The sequence below is a fragment of the Dendroctonus ponderosae genome, unplaced genomic scaffold (genome assembly GCF_020466585.1).
Source record: "Dendroctonus ponderosae isolate FM_Combo_2020 unplaced genomic scaffold, Dpon_F_20191213v2 Dpon_F_20191213_11, whole genome shotgun sequence".
Classification (NCBI taxonomy): domain Eukaryota; kingdom Metazoa; phylum Arthropoda; class Insecta; order Coleoptera; family Curculionidae; genus Dendroctonus; species Dendroctonus ponderosae.
Window position 1 is genome coordinate 4,269,175 of NW_026017213.1, and position 19,133 is coordinate 4,288,307.

Sequence of the window (19,133 nt, forward strand, 5' to 3'; positions counted from 1 at the left end):
TCCTAAGCATATTGTTCAAAGAGCTGGGAGGCCAACTTGAACAGTTCCGGGTCGTGCCGCCTAGGCGGCTCCACATAAGTGTCGTTGATGGGCAGGTTGCAGAGATGCCTCCTGATCATCAAGTCCCTTCTGGCAGACAGAGCCCTCCGATGCGGCCCCACACTCGTAAACAACGTTCTTCGGATCTGATCCGCTGCCTGAATTTCCACTTGAATCGCCGCCACTGGATGCGATATCACCACGTCCTCACAGTCTACCGGTTCTTCTTTAACAGCCACACCCGGTTCCAGCTTGATGCCGTTAGTAGCTTCGGTCTTAATCTGCACCTCTTCCGACCTCACCTCCCGCTTCAGCTCAGCCTCCGCGTGTTGCTTCAGAATGTCTTTCACCAACGACTCGCCCGCAAGGCGAACGGAGACGCCCAACTGAACCAGAACATTGTGAGGCTCCCAACGTAACTTTGCCGAACTTATGGGTTTGACGCGGGGCCGCGATTCGGCCACCAAACTGGCCCAATCCACTCCCAGGGCGTCACCAATGCCCTTTACTTTCGACTCCTCATCCAGCTCGTCTTCGGATATTTCCTCAAAGTCCAGATCCATGTTATCGCCGTCAATCGAGTCGTCCTTGGCCGCGCTTTTTGAGGGAGAGCCCGAAGGAGATTGGGATTTTTGCGACGGTGCTGCCGACGCAACTTGATCGGCCGGAAATTCACTGCCTGGCTCCAGTGCTGCGGATTGAACAGGCCCGTCCGCAGCAGCATCAACAATATCCTGGAATTCGATAAACTGTCCTATACTTACTTGGGTTTCACCGGTGGAAACAGCAAGTTGCTAGCTGAATATTTACCTCGTCTCTGTTGAGAATGTCGTCTGCATCGTCGCTAATTTCGCTCAAGTCGTCCTCAAGAACCGGCGCTGGCTCTACCTTCAAGCAAGGTTTTTTCGTATCGACCACATCGTCTGGTGCGTCTTCGGCCAGTCGTTTGCCGCTGATGGAGGGCGACTTCTGGTCTGGCTCCAAAGGCTGAGTGACGGCCTGAAAAAACGATACAGTGCCAATTCACCGGTCTATCTAAATGGTCCTACCGGTTTCGGCTCAGAAGCAGTCTCAGCTGAAACGGCAGGCGTTTGCGCCCCCACTGCTGCGTCCTTGCTTCGCGCATCTTCGGGAGCCGCAAGCTCGGAAGACTGTGCTGGAGCCCCTCTCGGCTTGCCACTGCCCTCTCTGTTTTCCTTGCGACTGTTCGGCCATCTTCGTCTGTTGTCGCTGGCGGACCAACTGCCCAGGCTCCTATCGTAGTGCCTCCACTCCTCCTCTGTGGCATGAGGACGCTCCAAGGCATCCCACCCTGAAACCAATCAGCTCATCCATTTTGCCAATGAACGCCCATTTCGCTCCAGTACCTTCACGTCCTTCCCACTCGATTGGCCGCCTGCCCCGACTGTCCCACTCGCTCTCTGGGAAATCGAGTTCTACCCAATCAGCGCGTCCTTTTGAAGCCGCCTGTCGCCCGTCCGCTCTGGCGAAGCCACGACCCCGAGATGCGAAGTCCCTGCAAAAGCCATCATCGCAACTAACCCATGAATTAAACGAAAAATACTCTACCTGTCCATCTCCACACGGTCGTCCCGAATGTCCCACAATTCCCTCCGCCTGTCGTCTCCGTAGCTTCGGGCGTCGATGGGAATGCGGCCCTCTTTCGAAGCCTCCGCATAATGCTCGTCCACTTCTAGGTAGCGTCTGTCGTCGTGCCGCGCTCTGTCAAACGGACTGTCGTAAGTTTTCTCTTCCAGTCTGGCTCGTTCATCGCGTAATCGCCCGTAGTCTCGAGCGCGCTCTTCGTGCTCTCTTTCATAACCTCGCTCGCGCTCGTAGCCTCTTTCCAGCCTCTCATGCCGCTCGGGGCTGTTTCGATTTGATTTTCGCGTGTCCGCCGAGTGGCCGCGCCGGTCCCCTCGCTCCCTGTCCGCCGAATGACGGCGCCCCTGCGGCAATCTGTCCTCCGGCAGGGGCAGCAGACGCTCCACCCGATCTCCTGCAGGTTTGTCCAGGCCCCCTCTATCGTCTCTACGCGCTCTGTCCCTGCCCCGTCTTTCGCTGTCCTTTTTCTCCAGCTCCTTCAAGCGCTCGCGTTCGCGCTGTCTTTCTTGGCACCGGGCCAGGGCCTCTTGGCGCTCCTTTTCTCGGGCTGCCTCTTTGTCTCGCGCAGCTTTTTCCTCGCGTAGGCGTCGCTCTCGGTCCCGGTCTCGCTCCCGGTCACGATCGCGCGAATCGCGCTTGTCCTTGCGTGATTTGTCCGGTATCTTGTCCTTGCCTCCGGAACTGAAAAAATTAAATTTTTTTAGCTAGCAAAAGGTTGTCTTCCGTGCAATGCGTTCCGAAGGTTTGTTCTTCCGCTCTGAAATGGAAAAGAAAATAGATTTACCGTGGTCTTTCGTCTCGTTTTTCCCGCTTATCGGGGCTTCTGTCCCGCTTTTGGGCGCTGGTCGGCTTGGAGCGTGCCGGACTCTTTTTGTCCCTGGAATGACTGGATTCTGGCGACTCGCGTCGTTTAGCGGATCTGCTGTCTCTCTTGGGCGATCTGGAGTCCTTTTTCTTGTCGCGATCGCGTTCCTTCTCCCGTTGCTTCGCTCGTTCTCTCTCGCGCTCTTTCTCCCTCTCGCGTTCCTTCTCCCGCTCCTTTTCCTTCTCTAATCAGTGTTGGGCAAAAATTGATTTTTATTAAAAAAATAAAAAATCATGATTTTAATCTATAAATGCCGTCGCCTTTCTTCGGTCTTATTCATTTCGTCACAAAATTTCAAGAGAGGCTAATGTTGAAAAGTGTGTAAACTTTGATTTAAATCGTGATTTTTTTCCAAAAAAGTCAGGTGATTTAAACCACTCGACAAAAATCAAGCCAACCCTGTCTCTAATCAACAAAACATCGCTGTAAAGTCTTCGGCTGGGGAGGTGATAAAGAGCACTTACCCCGCTCTTTCTCGCGCTCCTTTTCCCGCTCCCGTTCCTTTTCGCGTTCCTTCTCTCGGGCCGATTTTGGGCTGGGGGTGCGATGCTTCTCCTTCCGGTCGCTCGATCGACTCAGAGGTCTGGGCGACTTTGTGTCTGAAGCACTTTTGACGGCCAGCTTGGGCTTAATGGGCGGCGTCTCGCTCTTTTTCCGCTGCCGCACTGGAGACGGCGACTTGACTGCTACCTTAGTGCTGAGAATAAATGCTGGAGAATTTGCTTGCTCATTGAATAATCTGGGCGCGTACCTGTGCGGTTTGGCTTTCTTGGATTTGTCGCGAGTGACCGACTTGGAAGTGGGTTTGGCCTTTTTCAGCTTGTGGCCGCGGCTTTCCGAGCTGGAGGAGCTGGCTCTTTTCTTGCCCTTCTTCAGGCGCTTGCGCTTTGTTTCCAACGATGACGAGCTGGTGGAGCTTGTGTCGTCGCTGCTGCTGCTCGAATCCGACGACGTCGAGCTGGACTCACTAGACGGGCTGCTCTCCTTTTTGCTCTTCTTCTCTTTCTGCAACAGAGGCAGCCGTTACTCTACCACTCAACTGGAGGCAATGGACAATAGAATTACCTTTCTGGCTTTGTGCTCCATTTTCATTTGCAATTCTAATTCGCGTTGCAATTCCTGGCGCTTCCGCTCGAGATCATCGGGATCGGCGTCCTCTAGATCATCCGGGTCCCACTGGTCGTAGTTCTCGGGCTCGCCAGCGTTGGTTCGTTTGTGCCCCTCTTTGGCATGATGTTTCTTTGGGTCTGGTTGAATTTTTGCGGCGCGCTGCTTCGATGGACTGATCAGGGTGTGGGTCTTTGAATATTTACAACCTGCAAACAGCATAGAACAAATCATTTCCGTGCAGAAATAAGGGGGTTTGGCAAAGTTAACTTCAAAGGTGTGTTTTTAGGAGAGGAACATGGACCATCCAAGAAATTTTCTCACTGAAGCTGCTTAATAGTGTTTTTTTAAAATAAAAAAAAAAAAAAAAAACAAAAACATTCGTACTTCTCAGACAACTAGTTGATCCTGAAGGCAATATACGCCATTTGAGAAAAGCACATTTTGGAAACTGCTACAAGTATAAATCATGATACAATGAATATAAGGTAGGATTTGCGTGACGTCAGTGGCAATCACTGCCGGGCGTGCTTTTTTCCTGTCTGCTAAATGTGATTAAATATAGCTAATTTAGCCTTTGTCACATTTAATTATTTTTTTATAAATCTTCCTTATAATTACAAAATGCTTTGCAGAAGATTTTAGAATTGAAAATTAAAAGAAACGAAAATGTATTTATTTTGTAGACCAGCACAGTTGCCAGTTGTGCAATAAAGTATAGCGTTAGCTGAAAATGTATCCTTGCAGAAATAGTACATTACGATTTAAGAGACGGAAGTCCAAACAATGACCCAATGTTACTTTCCTATTATTTACGACGGAATATGCGGTTTGTGGTACCGCGGATGATATGTACATTCTAATACAAATGAAATGACTACACACCGCATTTTTTATATTTCTGAACAGACACTTAAAAGTAGCAAACAATCAAGAGTACACTTTCCAACTACCAAACGCAAAATGCTCAGTTTTGTCTACAGAATTCCCAAACATGCCCAAACGCATTGACCCCATGATGCAATGAACTCATTGTACGACAATTAATTCCTTGTATGAACAGTGCATTCATTCATTGTGATACAATTAATTCATTATTTCGATTGGCTCAATCCGATTTCTCAAATGACACTCTGCCAACACAGCACCCTAAAACGCTGAACATCACAGATTTTGTAAAGAATTATTTAGAGTATTTTTCTTCCCAATAAGCCCAAATCAGGTCCCAAACGCGATTTTCAAAGCACTGAGCTATACAATGCTGCAAACCATATCTTCATATAACTTTCCATTTTTGAATTCAGTGAAAATCTGGTTACGTTACATGCATTTTAAATGGGATCAGCTGTTCACTTTACCAAAGTGGTAACCAGTGACGTCATGTGCGCACGAAAATCGAGTTTTCGACCGATTAATATCCTACCGTGTATTCATTGTATCATGAGTATAAATAATTAGGCATGGATAAAGTACGTGACAACATTGGGTTCGTGGGATCTGACTATTGACGTGCAACGTTGCAGGCGCGCCCAAAATAAGAAGAAAACATGTGCAACGTGCAGCATAACCGCAATCAACTAGGAGGTTTAAAATAGGTTCGCAAAAACTTCTCTGCAATGGATGTTAGGCAGAATTTTGAGTACCCAATTATGGGCTGTTGTTCTTGAAACATAATTTAAAAGTTTTTTAGTGTATTTTTTCACTGAATTTACTTTTTCAGATTGTTTAAAATAACATTTCGAAAAAGAGAATTTCGGCAAGACATAAAGTACATAAACACAAAAATTGTGAGTTCATTGTAAACCACAAACCATTGTGTTTTCCGATTGCCGACTGTAAAGCGGACGACCTAACCCCAAAAAACGACAAACCTTTTCCGTAGGGACAGGAGCCGGTCTGAGCCCAAGGGCGGCAAAATTCCTTAAGCGTGGTGGCTGCCGATTTGATCCCCAAGCGATCAAACACACTGAGACGAGCTTTCGTCTGAGTTTTCAACTTCACAGTATTGAGACTGACTGTAATTTTTCGCTTGGTTTTGTTAGACATTTTCACTAAGAGATACGGTTAAGTTTTTCGCTGACTGGATCCGCGCACTGAGCCCTACCATATTTACTTTGTTTGATTGAAAGAAAACAGCACTTCACTGGCCAGTTTTCCGTTCAGAACATAGAATTACACACAATACAAACAAATCATATGTCGCAACTCCGCCATGTTGACATTCTCGGATGTCGAAATCAGAGGCGCCACCTGTCGATGCAATGAAAAAATATAGTTTCCTAGATGTTTATCACTGTATGACGTCACGGCGGCCATGTTTTTGCTAAGCGTGTGAAAATAAAATACCCATAATATAGATTAACCCGTTTATTTTATATTCAATGCTCTCTATTTGGGTTTGTATTCATATAAAAAAATAACTAGGAGAAACCTGCGATTTTTTAAAGGACGTTTATACTGTACCTATACTTTTTAAGTGTGAATTTTCATTATAGAAATGAACATTTTTGAGGTGGTTGGAAGTGACGAAAAATTATACAGTGTTTCATCAATACGGGGAACAAATGCACAGGAATAGGCTTCGGTTAAAATTAATTCCCACTTGTGCAGTATAAAATGTATGACTATGGATTATTATGATCGTCGGGTTAAAATAGCGATTTTTTGGAGCGCATTTTCTGGCATACAGATCGCTGAAAGCGAGCCGATAAATCGGATTTATATCGGCCATTTGGTCAAAAGTTATATGGGCTATGCTTAGATTATGCTCCGTCTTCGCATAAAAGCTCGCATATAATTTGAAAATTGCAAAAACAATGAGCTAAAGATAGGATTTAATGGAGATTAACGAGAGGCCGATTCCGGCGTATTAACATGAAACGGTCGAAACGACAAAAACAGTAAAAAAATGCTAAGTTTGAATCAGCATTTCCATCCAGATCGCAATTAGGCTAATTACACGAGCACGTCGCGAATTAGAATTTTTATTTTCCGCTAAGTGCATCGCCTCGCTAATTGCGACTACGTGGCCTAACAAAGACTAATGTCAAAGGGTAATGTCGTGGATTAACGAAAAGCCGCGTCACGGTTATCTGGAAAAGCGTTACAGCAAACACAGCCGATCTGGAAATTAACATCCAGCCACCGAGTCTGGTAAGCGTGGTTTTGGCTGCCAACTTTGTCCAAGTCCAACAACTGTTTTGTTTACCTGCTTGCAGGCGATAAATCAATTTGCCAATCAAGTCCACTGGACATGAATCAGGCGCTTTGGATGGCCGTTTTCAATAGATTGGCTGCCAATTTGAAAAATACCTACTAGACTTGGATCTGGAGACTTTGGGGGTCCTAAGGGTGACTATCTATTGCTCGATCTTCAATTCTAGTTTCTAATCGCCTCGCTTAAGAATGTAGGGTGCAAATTAGGGCAAATTATTGCAAAAAAGATATAAAAGTGAACTTTCGCTCCATCGAAAAGATTCTAATGATATTGATGATTGATCTAATGATAGATGATAGAGTCAATCGTTTCCGAGATATAAGTGAAAACGTTCAAGATTTCATCAACATTTTCATCTAATCGCGCTGTGCGCCAAATTTTGCAATGTTGGGCTCGCTATTTTCATATATTTTCTCAGTTTGCTCGATATGGCAGCACTATTCTGTTGCGAAAATCCGAGCCATAGTCGCCAAAATGGAAAAAACCAATAAAATCACACGACTATAAATCAGGACTAGGCGGAGGACATCCGCTCAAAGTGAACAAATTTTGCTAACTCGTAAAGGCTCCAATCGAGATGCAAAGTTCTTCCAACAGTCTCCCATTGCAGTTCTGGAAATAATTAGATATTTGTCCCTAAGTGTATTGATTTAGAGCCGTAATGGGTTTTAAGCCGAATGGATATCGCCTCCTTGGAATCGACTTTTATTTCCATTCCTTTCACAATACAATGCATCCGAAATGCCGTAATATTTCCAGCGCTAGAAAGGATTGCGGAGAGTAATCCCCCAGTGCAGATACAGCCCCATAAATTGATTTAATTTCCAATATTTCAAAAGTGTCTGTTCTTTATTTCCGAATTTTGCAAGCGTGCAATCTTGGCGAGGAAAAATCGGGACCGGCTGGAAAATCGAAAGGTTGTCATCCAGCAGGAGAAGAAGACATCGGTGTCAACCGGAGAGGATTGTTGCAAATGTTTGTGAGTCAACTGAGGACAGTTTCATGAATAGAAATCGGTCGCTTAATTCGCCGTTGCCGCATTATTTCAACTCTCGAGCGTCTTTTCCAACAAATTAAACCCGAAGGCATGGAAATAAAATGAACCATTCCAGCTTCTCAATGATGCGACATCGCGTAACGTTGCAATATGAATGCATGAAAACAGCAACGATTCATGCGGAGCACGATAAACATATCCAGAAAACGATGCTGGATATAAAGAAAGGCCTTTTTATGCTAAGCAATTGCTCAGCTGCAGTGGCCGGTTGTCCTCGATAAACTCCTATTAGAGCAACTTAACTGGAATTAAGTCACGCGTTCCATGTTCCTTCCAGTTTACTACATCATAAAATAAATTCCGGGGCAAAGTCGCCGGTAAACGTGACTATTAACGTCGTCCTTATAGCTGGATAACGTTCGCTCATTAACTAGAGCCGTTCAGGCAGGCCCACATATCCTGATTCCTGCTCAACATAAACAACGATGCATGCATAGCATATTCCTGCTGAGCGCACGCGGTCCCCTATGTTCTCTAGCACACTGCAGATAGATTTACTCACTTTGCCGATAGTCCGGGAAAATTGGATTTTGCCTCATTTGGAGGACCAAAAGTCCTGTTTATTTCCGAACCTTTCATGGTCGAGTGGAGGACAGACATCAGAATCCTCTGGCTCAGAGCCAGAGACACTGACGAAAAGTCTGATGTTTGCGCGATATAAATCGGAACACTCTGGACGCTTTGTAAGTGTTAACTGATGCACTGGTAGAATGGAAACACTGTTGTCAATGTTTTTGGAACAGAAATGTTCACTTTGAAGACCCTCTAAATCTTCAGATTTAGAAGTTAAGAAGAAGAATTTTAAATTTCAAGAAGTTCCAACTATTTTTTAGCTCCTCCACGCTTTGTCTGGTATCACAAATCTTCGTCGAGCCTTGAGCAGAAAAGAATCTTTGTGTTTTATTCCAAACTAAGTTCAAGCACAATTTGCAAAACTGAAAATGAAACTCACAGTAACCATTGTAGATTATTTTTTTTTAAATTTTTTCCTGATTGTGCGTAGTTGTTATTATATTTTTTTCTTTCCTCGGTTTCAGTCAAAATGTGAAATAAAAATTTCTATTAAAAATAAAAATTCGTATCGTTTATTTCATATTTTTACGTTTCGACAACAACAACATGACCATTTTTATTTCACATTTTGACTGAAGCCCTGGAAAGAAAAAAATATAATAAAATTGTAAAGATGTTCATGCTCGTTTCGATTAGTTGGTCTTTGAATACTTGCAATATTTTCCGATTTTATAAACGAGCTCAAAGCTGTATGGTTTTTGCAAAAAACATTAAGCAGAAGATCTAGCCATAGATGCGAGAGTCTTGCAAGCCTCTAAAATGGGGCTTTTTTTCGAAAAAGCGTCGACTAAAGGCCATATGATTTGATGAGGCAAAGAGGGGACAATCGACGCCGGGTCGAGACGACGCTGCAACCGCAGTTCGGCTCGGGCGTCGCGACGCTTCGCGACGCCTCACGTAGCCGTTGTCGCACAGCGACGTCGAACTTGCGAAAAATGTCGTTCTAAGTAATTCTAGCCTTAGTTGTTAATCGTATACTAATCGCGTGCTAATCTAGAAGCAGCAGCTGCAGATTTGACGACTTTATGGACGTCCAGTTTCAGGGCGAATGCCAGAAAAATTGTTTTTCCAGGTAGGCGCAATTTGAAGTCTCATAGTCTCTTAAGCGTTAATCGGCGAGCGGCAAAGGTTTGATTTGATGCCAAAATTGGCGGCATTTAAATCGCCCTTTGATCAATCACCGATTTAGATCTGTAGCATTAAATTGATGTAGCGCAGCATGATTTATACGTGGCAACTGCCAACATATGCTGCAGCGATAAATTTCTATGGATAAATAAGAGCTGAAGCATTCAATGCGACCAACTTTGTGCATCCAACGCAACAATAAATCAAGTTCATTATTAAGGATGCATTAGAGCGTGGCCTGTGCCGGCTTTGCATGCTGAAAATATGCTTCCCAGCCATTTCAGTGCGGGTGTTTAACAATAAAACGGACACTTAAGAACTTTCGTTGAAACTTCCGCATTTTGAATCATTTCCAAAATGGAATTTATGATGGACAAATTGGCCTGTTTAATGTTTATTAGGGGGGCCATTAAAGTCCGTACACAAGGAAATTGTGGAATCAAATCAAACACACATCTGCGCCGCTAATGTTCTATTTATACCTGGAGTACCAAAGCAGCCACTGGATACCTCCGAGCCCCCTATTTTTAGATTGCCGCTTTCTAATGCGTTTCTCCTGTCGCTGTTCTTAATCGGGGCAATTTCGAAATTCAATTTGTCACTGTTCTCCATATAGACACTATTCCTGCAACGAAACCTTCCCCAGCACCAAACAACTGGAAAATCGTTTCAGTCAAGAAGAAGCCACAGTCACACAGTGATGAAATTTCGAATCATAAATTTAATCACTAATAATCTTCTATGGCAACATCTGCATTTATTCTCCAGTGCTTCACTAAAGATTCGAAACACAATTCATCAAAATCTTCTGCTTGATGTTTGTTGCAAAAACTACCCAGCGTGAGCACGTTTATAAAATCAAAAAATCTTCCAAATCCTCAAAGCACAACTGCACTTCTTCCGCCAAACGACAAATTGTGTCACAAAAAATCAACCAATCAAAACCGACATCAAGATCTTCACATTAATGAAAGTTTCCAGCTTCAGTTTTTCACGTTGCGCTACAAAGCAGGAAGATTCTCTTCGCCTCGATGCTTGATGAATATTTGTGGCACCAGACAAAGCGTGAAGAAGCTAAAGAAGTGTTAAAACCGTTAACTTCTTCCCTCAAATGTTCACAGTGGCAGAGAGCAATGCTTCCTTCTATAACTTCACAGCAGGGTAATTTATTGATCTTCCAAACTGTTTTGCAAGAAAAGTCCTCGGAAAGCGAATGTCTTCATTGCGCGGTTAAAATGTTTAAACAAAACTTCGCCCACCTTGTCGTTCTTAGTAATCTTTCATTGGCACATAGAATTTTACAGCGTTGTTCTTCTGTATCTTCTTTATCAACTTCTACATTTTTTAGCCTGAGCCTACTTCTACATCTTCCATTTGACGCATTTCGCCGAAGATTCAAGGTACAGTGCAATCAGCCTTCTTCATTCTCTAAATCTTTATTATCTAAATTTATTGCAACTTGCCCTGGAAAATGGTGCTTTAAGAACGCTTCTTTCCGAATCGAATTAATTTTTAGCTAACTTGGTTCAAATATTCAAAGCGAAATTGCAACTTTTGCCTCAAGAAAGCCAACAAGCGTCAAGATCTTTATGATCCTGAAGATCAGTTTCCTCCAATTGTACTTTGTTGAGTAAATTGAAGAAAACTTGAGCTTCAGAGCTTAAAGAAGCATGAAACATTCTATCACTACATCATTATCTTCATTCCAACAGGGAAAAGAGCCTTTCATCTTGGACTTAATCTGAATTCTGAAAATTTCTTCTCTTCAATAATGATTCTGTTGGCGCAATTTAACGTAACAAATAAAAAAGTATTTAAAGTAAAAAAGCTTGAAGAAGTTCTTCTATTTTTATAGATTTGAAGAAATCGCGCTGAGTTCAAGCAAAGAACACAGTTTTCCCCACAAACAGTTTATTACAAGGCTGTTAAAAACCCAGCATATTTCGAGCGTGTGAGCTAGTCATCATCACTCGGGCCCTGAAGTATTTTAGAACGGCGGAAGCTCTTTTATATCTTCGTTTTAGTTCTCTTTACAAAAATAACGATCCGTAGGATCTTCAGTGGACCATTTCTTCATGAAGACCAACTGTTTCAAACTAATTTCAGAATTTAATTATAGATGAGGATTTTTCTTAGAAAATGGTGATAAAAGTGTTTTTTGCCATGTGGATACTAAGAAAAATTATCTGAAATTTCAGCTTGCAGATATAAATGGGAAGATCAAACGCAAGTTGGAAAAAAATTCATGAAATCGTCTGATGATGAGGTTGTTCAAATTGTTTCGTAACTTTTGCGATCTATGGAAGATAGTTTTGCCTAAAATATGCGGATAAAGACAAGTTTTTGACTTAGCAGGTTTCTGAGATGAAAAATGTCAAGATTTGGACCACATAAGCAAACGAGAGAATCGAAAGCGAATTTGGAAAATTGAAAACTCTTCGTATTTATAGAAGACACGTTTTCAAGCGAATGCTGACAAAGACGACTTTTGTGTTCACTGGATGCTGGAGCAAAAAATTTCAAACTTCGGCCTACAGAAACAAACGAGAAAATCGAACGCAACTTTGAAAAATTCCGCAAAATTGCCTGATGTTGATGCAAAACCGACACTTTTGCATCTGATAGATTCGACTTTGATGGGAACGGCGAGAACAAAAGTGAAGTTGCAACTTTACTGGTTTCTTAGAAAATGAATCTACAAACAACAAACACAATTTTCCGAAAATATTGCCAAATTCCCTGATGGTCGAAACGTTTTTGGGTTTTAACACACAACTTTCTTTACAAACCTCGAATAAATACAACCGGCTTTTTAGGAAATTAATGCAAAAATCAGAGTTGCAAACACACCTTCGAAAGCAAACGCAGATTGCGTTTGCTTTCTGGAGCAAATTCAAAACCTTTGCAGCTTATAGAAGAAACATTTCTTTAGAAAATGCTTCCAAAAGAGAGTCTTTGTCTTTCGACGATTTCTAAGAAAAAAGTCAAAGTGTGGCTTGTAGAAACAAACGAGAAAATTGAACGAACTCTAAAAAACTGTCTGATGATGGTGAATGGTGAAAATTGGAAACATGGAAAAGTAGGAAAATCCAAGCAAATAAAAAAATGCAACAAAGTGTGAGAACGACAGATCATCGAAACTTTTTCACTTTCCCAAACAAGGTCTTTTCTAGAAAGAGCTGGCAAAAGAGTTACACTTGCAAAAAACATGCCAACATTGAAACCAAATTTTAGAGCAGTTTTTGAATTTTCCTGATGATGACGCAAAGTGAAAACATTTTCAATGATTATCTCATCATAATATGGAGAATCTTCACTCTTTAACTTCACTGGTTCACGTTGATTAAACGTGTTTTTTCTTGAAGATCGAGACAGTGAATACTGGCTCAACTTCAAAAGGGGCAAAGTGTCTAGATATTATTCCCTGTCTTTCATTCTTTGATGTAGATTTGCAGAAGAAACCTCGGTCAGTTGAAGTGAAGAATGTTCATTAGCGAACGTCTCAAGCATAGTTCTTTCCTTCCGTTCGCTAGTGAGTTTCGGCAATTTGAAACTTGACGAAGCATTAGTGTTGTGCCTCTGCCCAGGCCAAAGACATTGAAGAGTCTTCTAATTGCTTAAACTATTTGAACCGTGAGGTCTGGTTGGCTGCAGTCGATTTGCTAGAAGAAGCAAAAGACTGTTCGGGAAGAAAAGTGGAAACCTTTCGCGGTGAAAATCTGGCGATTGCAAGGCACTGTTGCACGAAATGAGCGAAAATGAGATTTTGGCAAATCAAAGAGAACAACCTGTGTCCCGGACTCATCAATACGTCCGTGCAACGTAACAGATACGTCACGGTTTCTGGCAAGAGCGATTACGGCCTTGGCCTCAACGTTGAGGCACATCCGTTTATTATTGCGGATTGAGCGGCCAAAAACCACTTTGAAGTGTTAAGATTCCGCGTATATATAAAATAACAACTCGTACTATGGCGGTTGCGGTCTTTACGCGAACAACTCACCGAACTTGGAGATTTGCTGTTTCGAGCGTGTGAAACTTGAGTTTTTCCAAGCAAAGTCACCAAGGACAAAAAACTACCGGCTATTTATACAGCTGCGAGTTGATGCGTCAACCGACACGGAGGTCAGCTATTTCGGCCGCTGAAAACCGTTAATTAATTTTTCTGTAAACAAGTCTATTTCTGCCCTGTGAGGCCCAATCAAACATCCATCCAGTAGACGAGAAGAGGAAAAACTAGCGCCCGGACAGGGTGATAAAACAACGATTATATGGGTCAAAGAGTTTGTTTTGCAACTTGAATGCATATATAAGTAGTCGGATGCGATTGGAGCGTCGCAGACAAATCGGGCTATTTTTGCGAGTTTATGGCTCGCATTATGCGCGATGAATTCACCTGATTTATACCACAGCCCCAAGTTGGATGGTTTCAAAACCACGCCCCCTTTCACCTACTTTAAGCAATTTTTTTGCAGACAGACTAGTTCCAGTTGCACTGTTTGGACGATTCTGGATCTGGTGGCAGTGAAACAAAGGCCAGTGCATCTGGCATGGATCCGGTCATCCAAGATCTAGTTCATTATCGTGGGATTTTTTTGGCAAAACTTCTCTAGGCCAAGGAATCGACAGGCCTGCCAACCACCGTGCGTTTCCATTCACTTGGGGGGCTTCCACTTGGCAAATGAACGGAATGACAACTGCCAACTGGATCGGGGTGCTTTAGTTCACTGACACTGGATTGGTCGGCTTGTTTACCAATAGACAGCCAACCCCTTTCATTCACATAAAAAAAAACCCCAACCGAAGATGATGATTTGTTCGTGTAATGTTACGAAACAGGGGGCGGCTAAGACAAACAAACTTCTCTCGGGATGTCCATGGATTACCGGTCAAAAACAGGAGGCGACACTTTGTTTCGAAACGTCCGATCTAAATCAATGTTTACACTTGCCCCGATATTGCAAAAGCAGGAAATACAGCGGCGATATTTTCTGCCGTCTTGGCAGTGGTCAAGATTAGCCATCCGCTCGTAAATATCTCTAAAGCACGTCTTTTGTTTTTGCCGGGTGTTTCGTGAAAGTTGAAAAATTCCTGCGATTTATACGTCACAATTCAAGTGATCGCTACAGAGAACATTCCTGATATGGCCGTTTTTTTTGGGGCAAATATGCAACAAATCCTCCAGCCATCAGAAGCAAGTTGAATGCAAAGTGATTCGAAACAAATGGCAATAAGCATCAGTGCTTCGGCGTCCAAATTTTCGTCATAAATTCGCAAAACTGCTTCTTCAAAATGAGTAGGAAAATAACAATAAAATCTTCAGCGAGCAGTTTTTGTCACATTTCAGTTTATGCATGAAAATGTTCAAGTTTGTTTCTTACTCAATATGAAGAATCGGAAAACAATTTTTTGCACGCAGTTTTTTCGTGAAAATGTTAGACAAAATGATTGAAATTAAGAATTCTTGACCAATTTTCCAACCTTCCAGATGTCTTAACTTAACAAACGTTCTCCTTGAAGATCTTTAAATATTCAGGTGATACGGTTTCTTCAGAAAAAAATTCCAAGTTTCTACAGTTTCGCAACAAGAAAACGCGAAAAATGAGCAGAAAACGATACAATTCTTAGCGAGCAGTTCCTTCATCAATTGCTTCAACTTTTTAACTTTGAGGTACAAACCTTTGACACATTTCTGTTTCTTCATAAAAATGTTCAATTTGCTCTTGTTTCTCAATATGAAGAATTGAAAAACGACCGAAGAAAAACTACATAATCTTCTGCAGGCAGTTTTCTTCATGAAACTGTTTGACTAGCTTCAATTTCTGACCTTTGAAACTCGAATATTGAGCAAAAATGCTCGAAATTGGGACTTTTTCGACAAAGTGCAAACCTTTCCAGTTGTCTGAGATCTGAATTTCAAGATTCGAGAAACTAGCAAAACTTCTCGCTGAAAATCTTCAAATCTTCAGAGGATGCGGTTTCTTCAAAAACATCTTCAAATTGCTGCGGTTTCACAATACAAAGATGTGAAAAATCAGCATGAAACAACAAGACAATCTTCAGCGGGCAGTTTCTTCATCAATTTCTTCAGCATGCTTTAGATTCTTAACTTTGAGGCTCAAATATTTGAACAACTGCTCTAAATTCATCATAATATTTCGAATCATTGCACATGAGAGAACGGGACAAATGTCTGCTTTCTTCCTTCATCCGCGTTAACTTCAGTTCGCAATTTCATCAAATTATTCAGCTATCAGAAGCTAGTTAAATGCCAAGATGCTTTAAAATAAATTGCGCGTTCATTCAAACCTAATATGAATAAAGGTGATCCGACTTGACTTCGTCTTGAAGAGCATCGTGTGCTTCTATTCAATCCTGGTGAGTTTCTTTTGCAATCTTTTGCTCCTTTGGAAGATTCAAGCAGTTTTTCCTTCAGAATTTCCGATTACTTAGTAATCAAAAAATATTTAGCGCATGCAGATCATCATTTTTAAAATGTCCAAGTTGCTTCAGTGCCTCAACATTGAAGCCCGAAAATGCACAGTGAACAACAATTTAATCTTTTGCGGAATGTTTCTTCCTCAAATACCTCCATCTGCATCAATTTGTGCTTCGTCAGATTTCAGTTTCTCAGTAAAAATCTTCAACTTGCTCCTGTTTCTCAATATGAAGAATCAGCGACCAAGAACAAATCAAACTTCTGCAGGCAGTTTTCTCAATAAAATTGCTTCAATTTCTTAGGTTTGAAAATCGAAAATTGAGGAAAAATGCTCGAAATTGGAACCTTTTTCCTCAAATTGCAAACCTTTCCAGTGATCTTAGATCTGAATTTGGAGATTCCAGAAATTAGCAAAACTTCACCTTGGAGATCTTCAAATCTTCAGGAGATGCTTCTTCAGAAAAAAATTATTCAGCATGTTTTAGCTTCAGCAACTTTAAGGCTCAAAAATTGAGAAAAACTGCTATACATGGAAATTTGTTCCTACAATTTATAATTTTTCTTTCTCCATAAACATTTTTTTGGTCAAATGCTTCAGTCTGTTTCAGCTTCTTAACTTAGATGGTGAAAAACTGAAAAAGTTTGGTTTACAAAAATAAACAAAACTGTCCGAAGCATGCAACTTCTTCATCCGATTTAAAGCTTTTGTATTAACAGTCAAGAACAAGAGAATATTCTACCGCCAGTTTCTGCATCAATCTGCTTCAGTTTCTCAACAATTGAGAAAAACTGTGCAAAACACAAAAGTTCGAGATACTTTCTTCTTTGGACCCACTCTTCAACTGGTTTCCAATTCAGCTTCGCATTTGACGATCGAAAAATGAAACATTTACTCAAAACTTGCAACTTCTACATCAATTTTTAAATTACTTGGAAGCGAAGAACAACAGGATCTTCTATGGACAGTTTCTTCATCGCATTTGCTTCATATTCCCAAATTTGGGACCAAACAATTGAAAAATACCGCTCAAAACACGAAACTTCTCCATCAATTCTGTTCATGTTCAATTCAATCTAGTTGCTCGACCTCCTCCACTTTGTGGTCGCAAAAATGCAACTTTTTGAAGAGTTTCCAAACCAATTGTTAATGAAGCACAATAGGAGCATCTGGGGAGAGTTTCTACACACAACTTTCCAATCTGCCTGAGTTTGCCAACTTAAAGGCCAAAAAACTTGTTTTTAGCTGGGTAGCCCCTTCAAAAAACAGATCCTTCTGCGGGTCATTTCCTTAACAAAATCTTTCAGTTTCTCAACTGTGGAACCACTACAATAATTAGCTTCTTTGGCCTCAAAATCTTCAAGACTAATTTAAGGGAAGTTTTCACTTCAGCGAGCGTTTTAGGCTCAAATGCTTGTCCTTTCGTAAATGTCCACACATCGTCCAGAACCAGCCCATTCTATCCGGTTATCGCACAAATGCGACAAAATGTTATTTTGCCCTCTATTTTTAGCGCGTTTAATTTGGGCTGAGGCTATTTTCAGTTTGAGGCAGGTACTAGAGCGATCTATCGAAAAACGAAAATAGCCCTAGACGAGATGCGGCTGAAATATTCCTAAGTCGTTGTTACCAACACAATAATTTTTAGTAATTTGCGTGTGTTTTTTTTTGTTTCAGATCTGAAATGTAACCGTTGTCGCACTAGGAGGTCGGGGCGAGCGTTTCTAATGACCTGGAGAAGCACCTGCCCCTGCGCCACTGCCACCTCTTAGGCGATGACACAGCCATTTGCGCACACCGCACCAGTGTCGGGTGCGATGTACGGAAAACTTCGGATCTTGGGCCAGCGAGCTTCCAGCAGTCGACTTTGCAATGTATATATATTGGGAGAAATGTAAATGTTTTAAGCTCGAGCCAATGTCGGCGCTGAAACCTCCCACCCTGACACTACACTACTAATAATGCTTCCGCTAATGATTTCGTTGCTAATTGAGACCCTCTGATTGAGAATTTTGTATGGTTAGTGAAAGATATTTTGAAAAAAAACCTTTTGCATGTACCTATTTTATATACTTATACACAAGTTCATTGTAGGTTTATTAATGTATTAACTTCAACAGAGCCTCAGTGGCTTTAGCCAGCTCTATATGCAGGTTAGCTCTGGATAGAGCCATTTGGCTACGGCTGTTGATTGAAGGGGCTTTCAGCCGAAGCGCCACCATGTATAAGTAGGGTAATAATTTATTACTAAACGATACGTAAAGATGATTAGTCCGTCTCATTGCCCAGGGATCACTAAATAGCGTTTCTAACTCTCACTAGAAGGATCCTGGATAGCAACCTGAAGGTGCTTAGGAATTTAAACAAATTATATTACTGCAATAGAGTCCAAAATTTATATCGTTACGGTTTAAGAGGCGCATTTTCGCACAGGTTTTCCTTCGGAAAACTCATCGAAAATTCGCAGGGTTTGGCTAGTGAAACACCATTTACGAAGAACAAATTGTAGTTTAGATACTAGTACTTTTTGCCCTCTATACAAGGGCTGTTCGAAGTAGCGACAACCTGTATACTTAGGAATAGGTGGCCTTTCAACAGAAAATGGTATTCAGCATGCCTCGATTTATATTATACTTAACAGCGTTACTAGTGTTTTACCGACTTTTTCGCTAAAATGTATATTCTCATATTTGCGGTACTTTTCATATATTTAACAGCCATTCAATAAATACAACAGTTTAGACTCTGGATTTTGTTTTCTTTCCCACGCATTATCTCTAGCCAATCAAACAAGCAAAGATGCTCTTAAGCGTTTTTGCCTATAACAAAACATGAAGCGGTCAAAATCCCGAAAAAACTTAATAAACTAATGAGTCTTTCGCGCTTGTAGGCAGTCGCAAAACGAATTTTTTTCGACCTTTTTCAATAGTCATGTCTTCTGCAACAACTATGGAGCTTTGAGCACGTTAAGAAAATCGAAAAATCTTCCAAATCTTCAGAGCACAACTACACTTTTCCTGTCGAACGACGAATTGACCCAAAAAGACCAACCCAGCACGGTACAAGATCTTCACAATGGTCAATTTGAGTTTGTTGCTTCAGTTC

At 41.8% G+C, this 19,133-nt stretch overlaps 1 protein-coding gene and 1 long non-coding RNA gene across 2 annotated transcripts in view; one reads left to right on the forward strand and one right to left on the reverse strand.

Moving 5' to 3' along the window:
- LOC109534761 (zinc finger CCCH domain-containing protein 13) overlaps positions 1-5,848 on the reverse strand; it is a gene marked incomplete in the record, with an annotated part of 8,393 nt that extends 2,545 nt beyond the window's left edge. Inside the window, 10 exon segments of the mRNA XM_019900547.2 lie at positions 1-773; positions 850-1,038; positions 1,089-1,351; positions 1,407-1,555; positions 1,609-2,325; positions 2,429-2,693; positions 2,974-3,206; positions 3,261-3,514; positions 3,575-3,825; positions 5,488-5,848. Of these exon segments, the coding sequence (XP_019756106.2) occupies positions 3-773; positions 850-1,038; positions 1,089-1,351; positions 1,407-1,555; positions 1,609-2,325; positions 2,429-2,693; positions 2,974-3,206; positions 3,261-3,514; positions 3,575-3,825; positions 5,488-5,662 (3,267 nt within the window).
- Positions 5,849-9,293: 3,445 nt separating this feature from the next.
- LOC109534784 lies at positions 9,294-18,776 on the forward strand. Its single transcript, XR_002171665.2, has 2 exons — positions 9,294-9,535; positions 17,706-18,776. It is a non-coding gene; the product is annotated as an uncharacterized LOC109534784 (long non-coding RNA).
- The last annotated feature ends 357 nt before the right edge of the window (positions 18,777-19,133 follow it).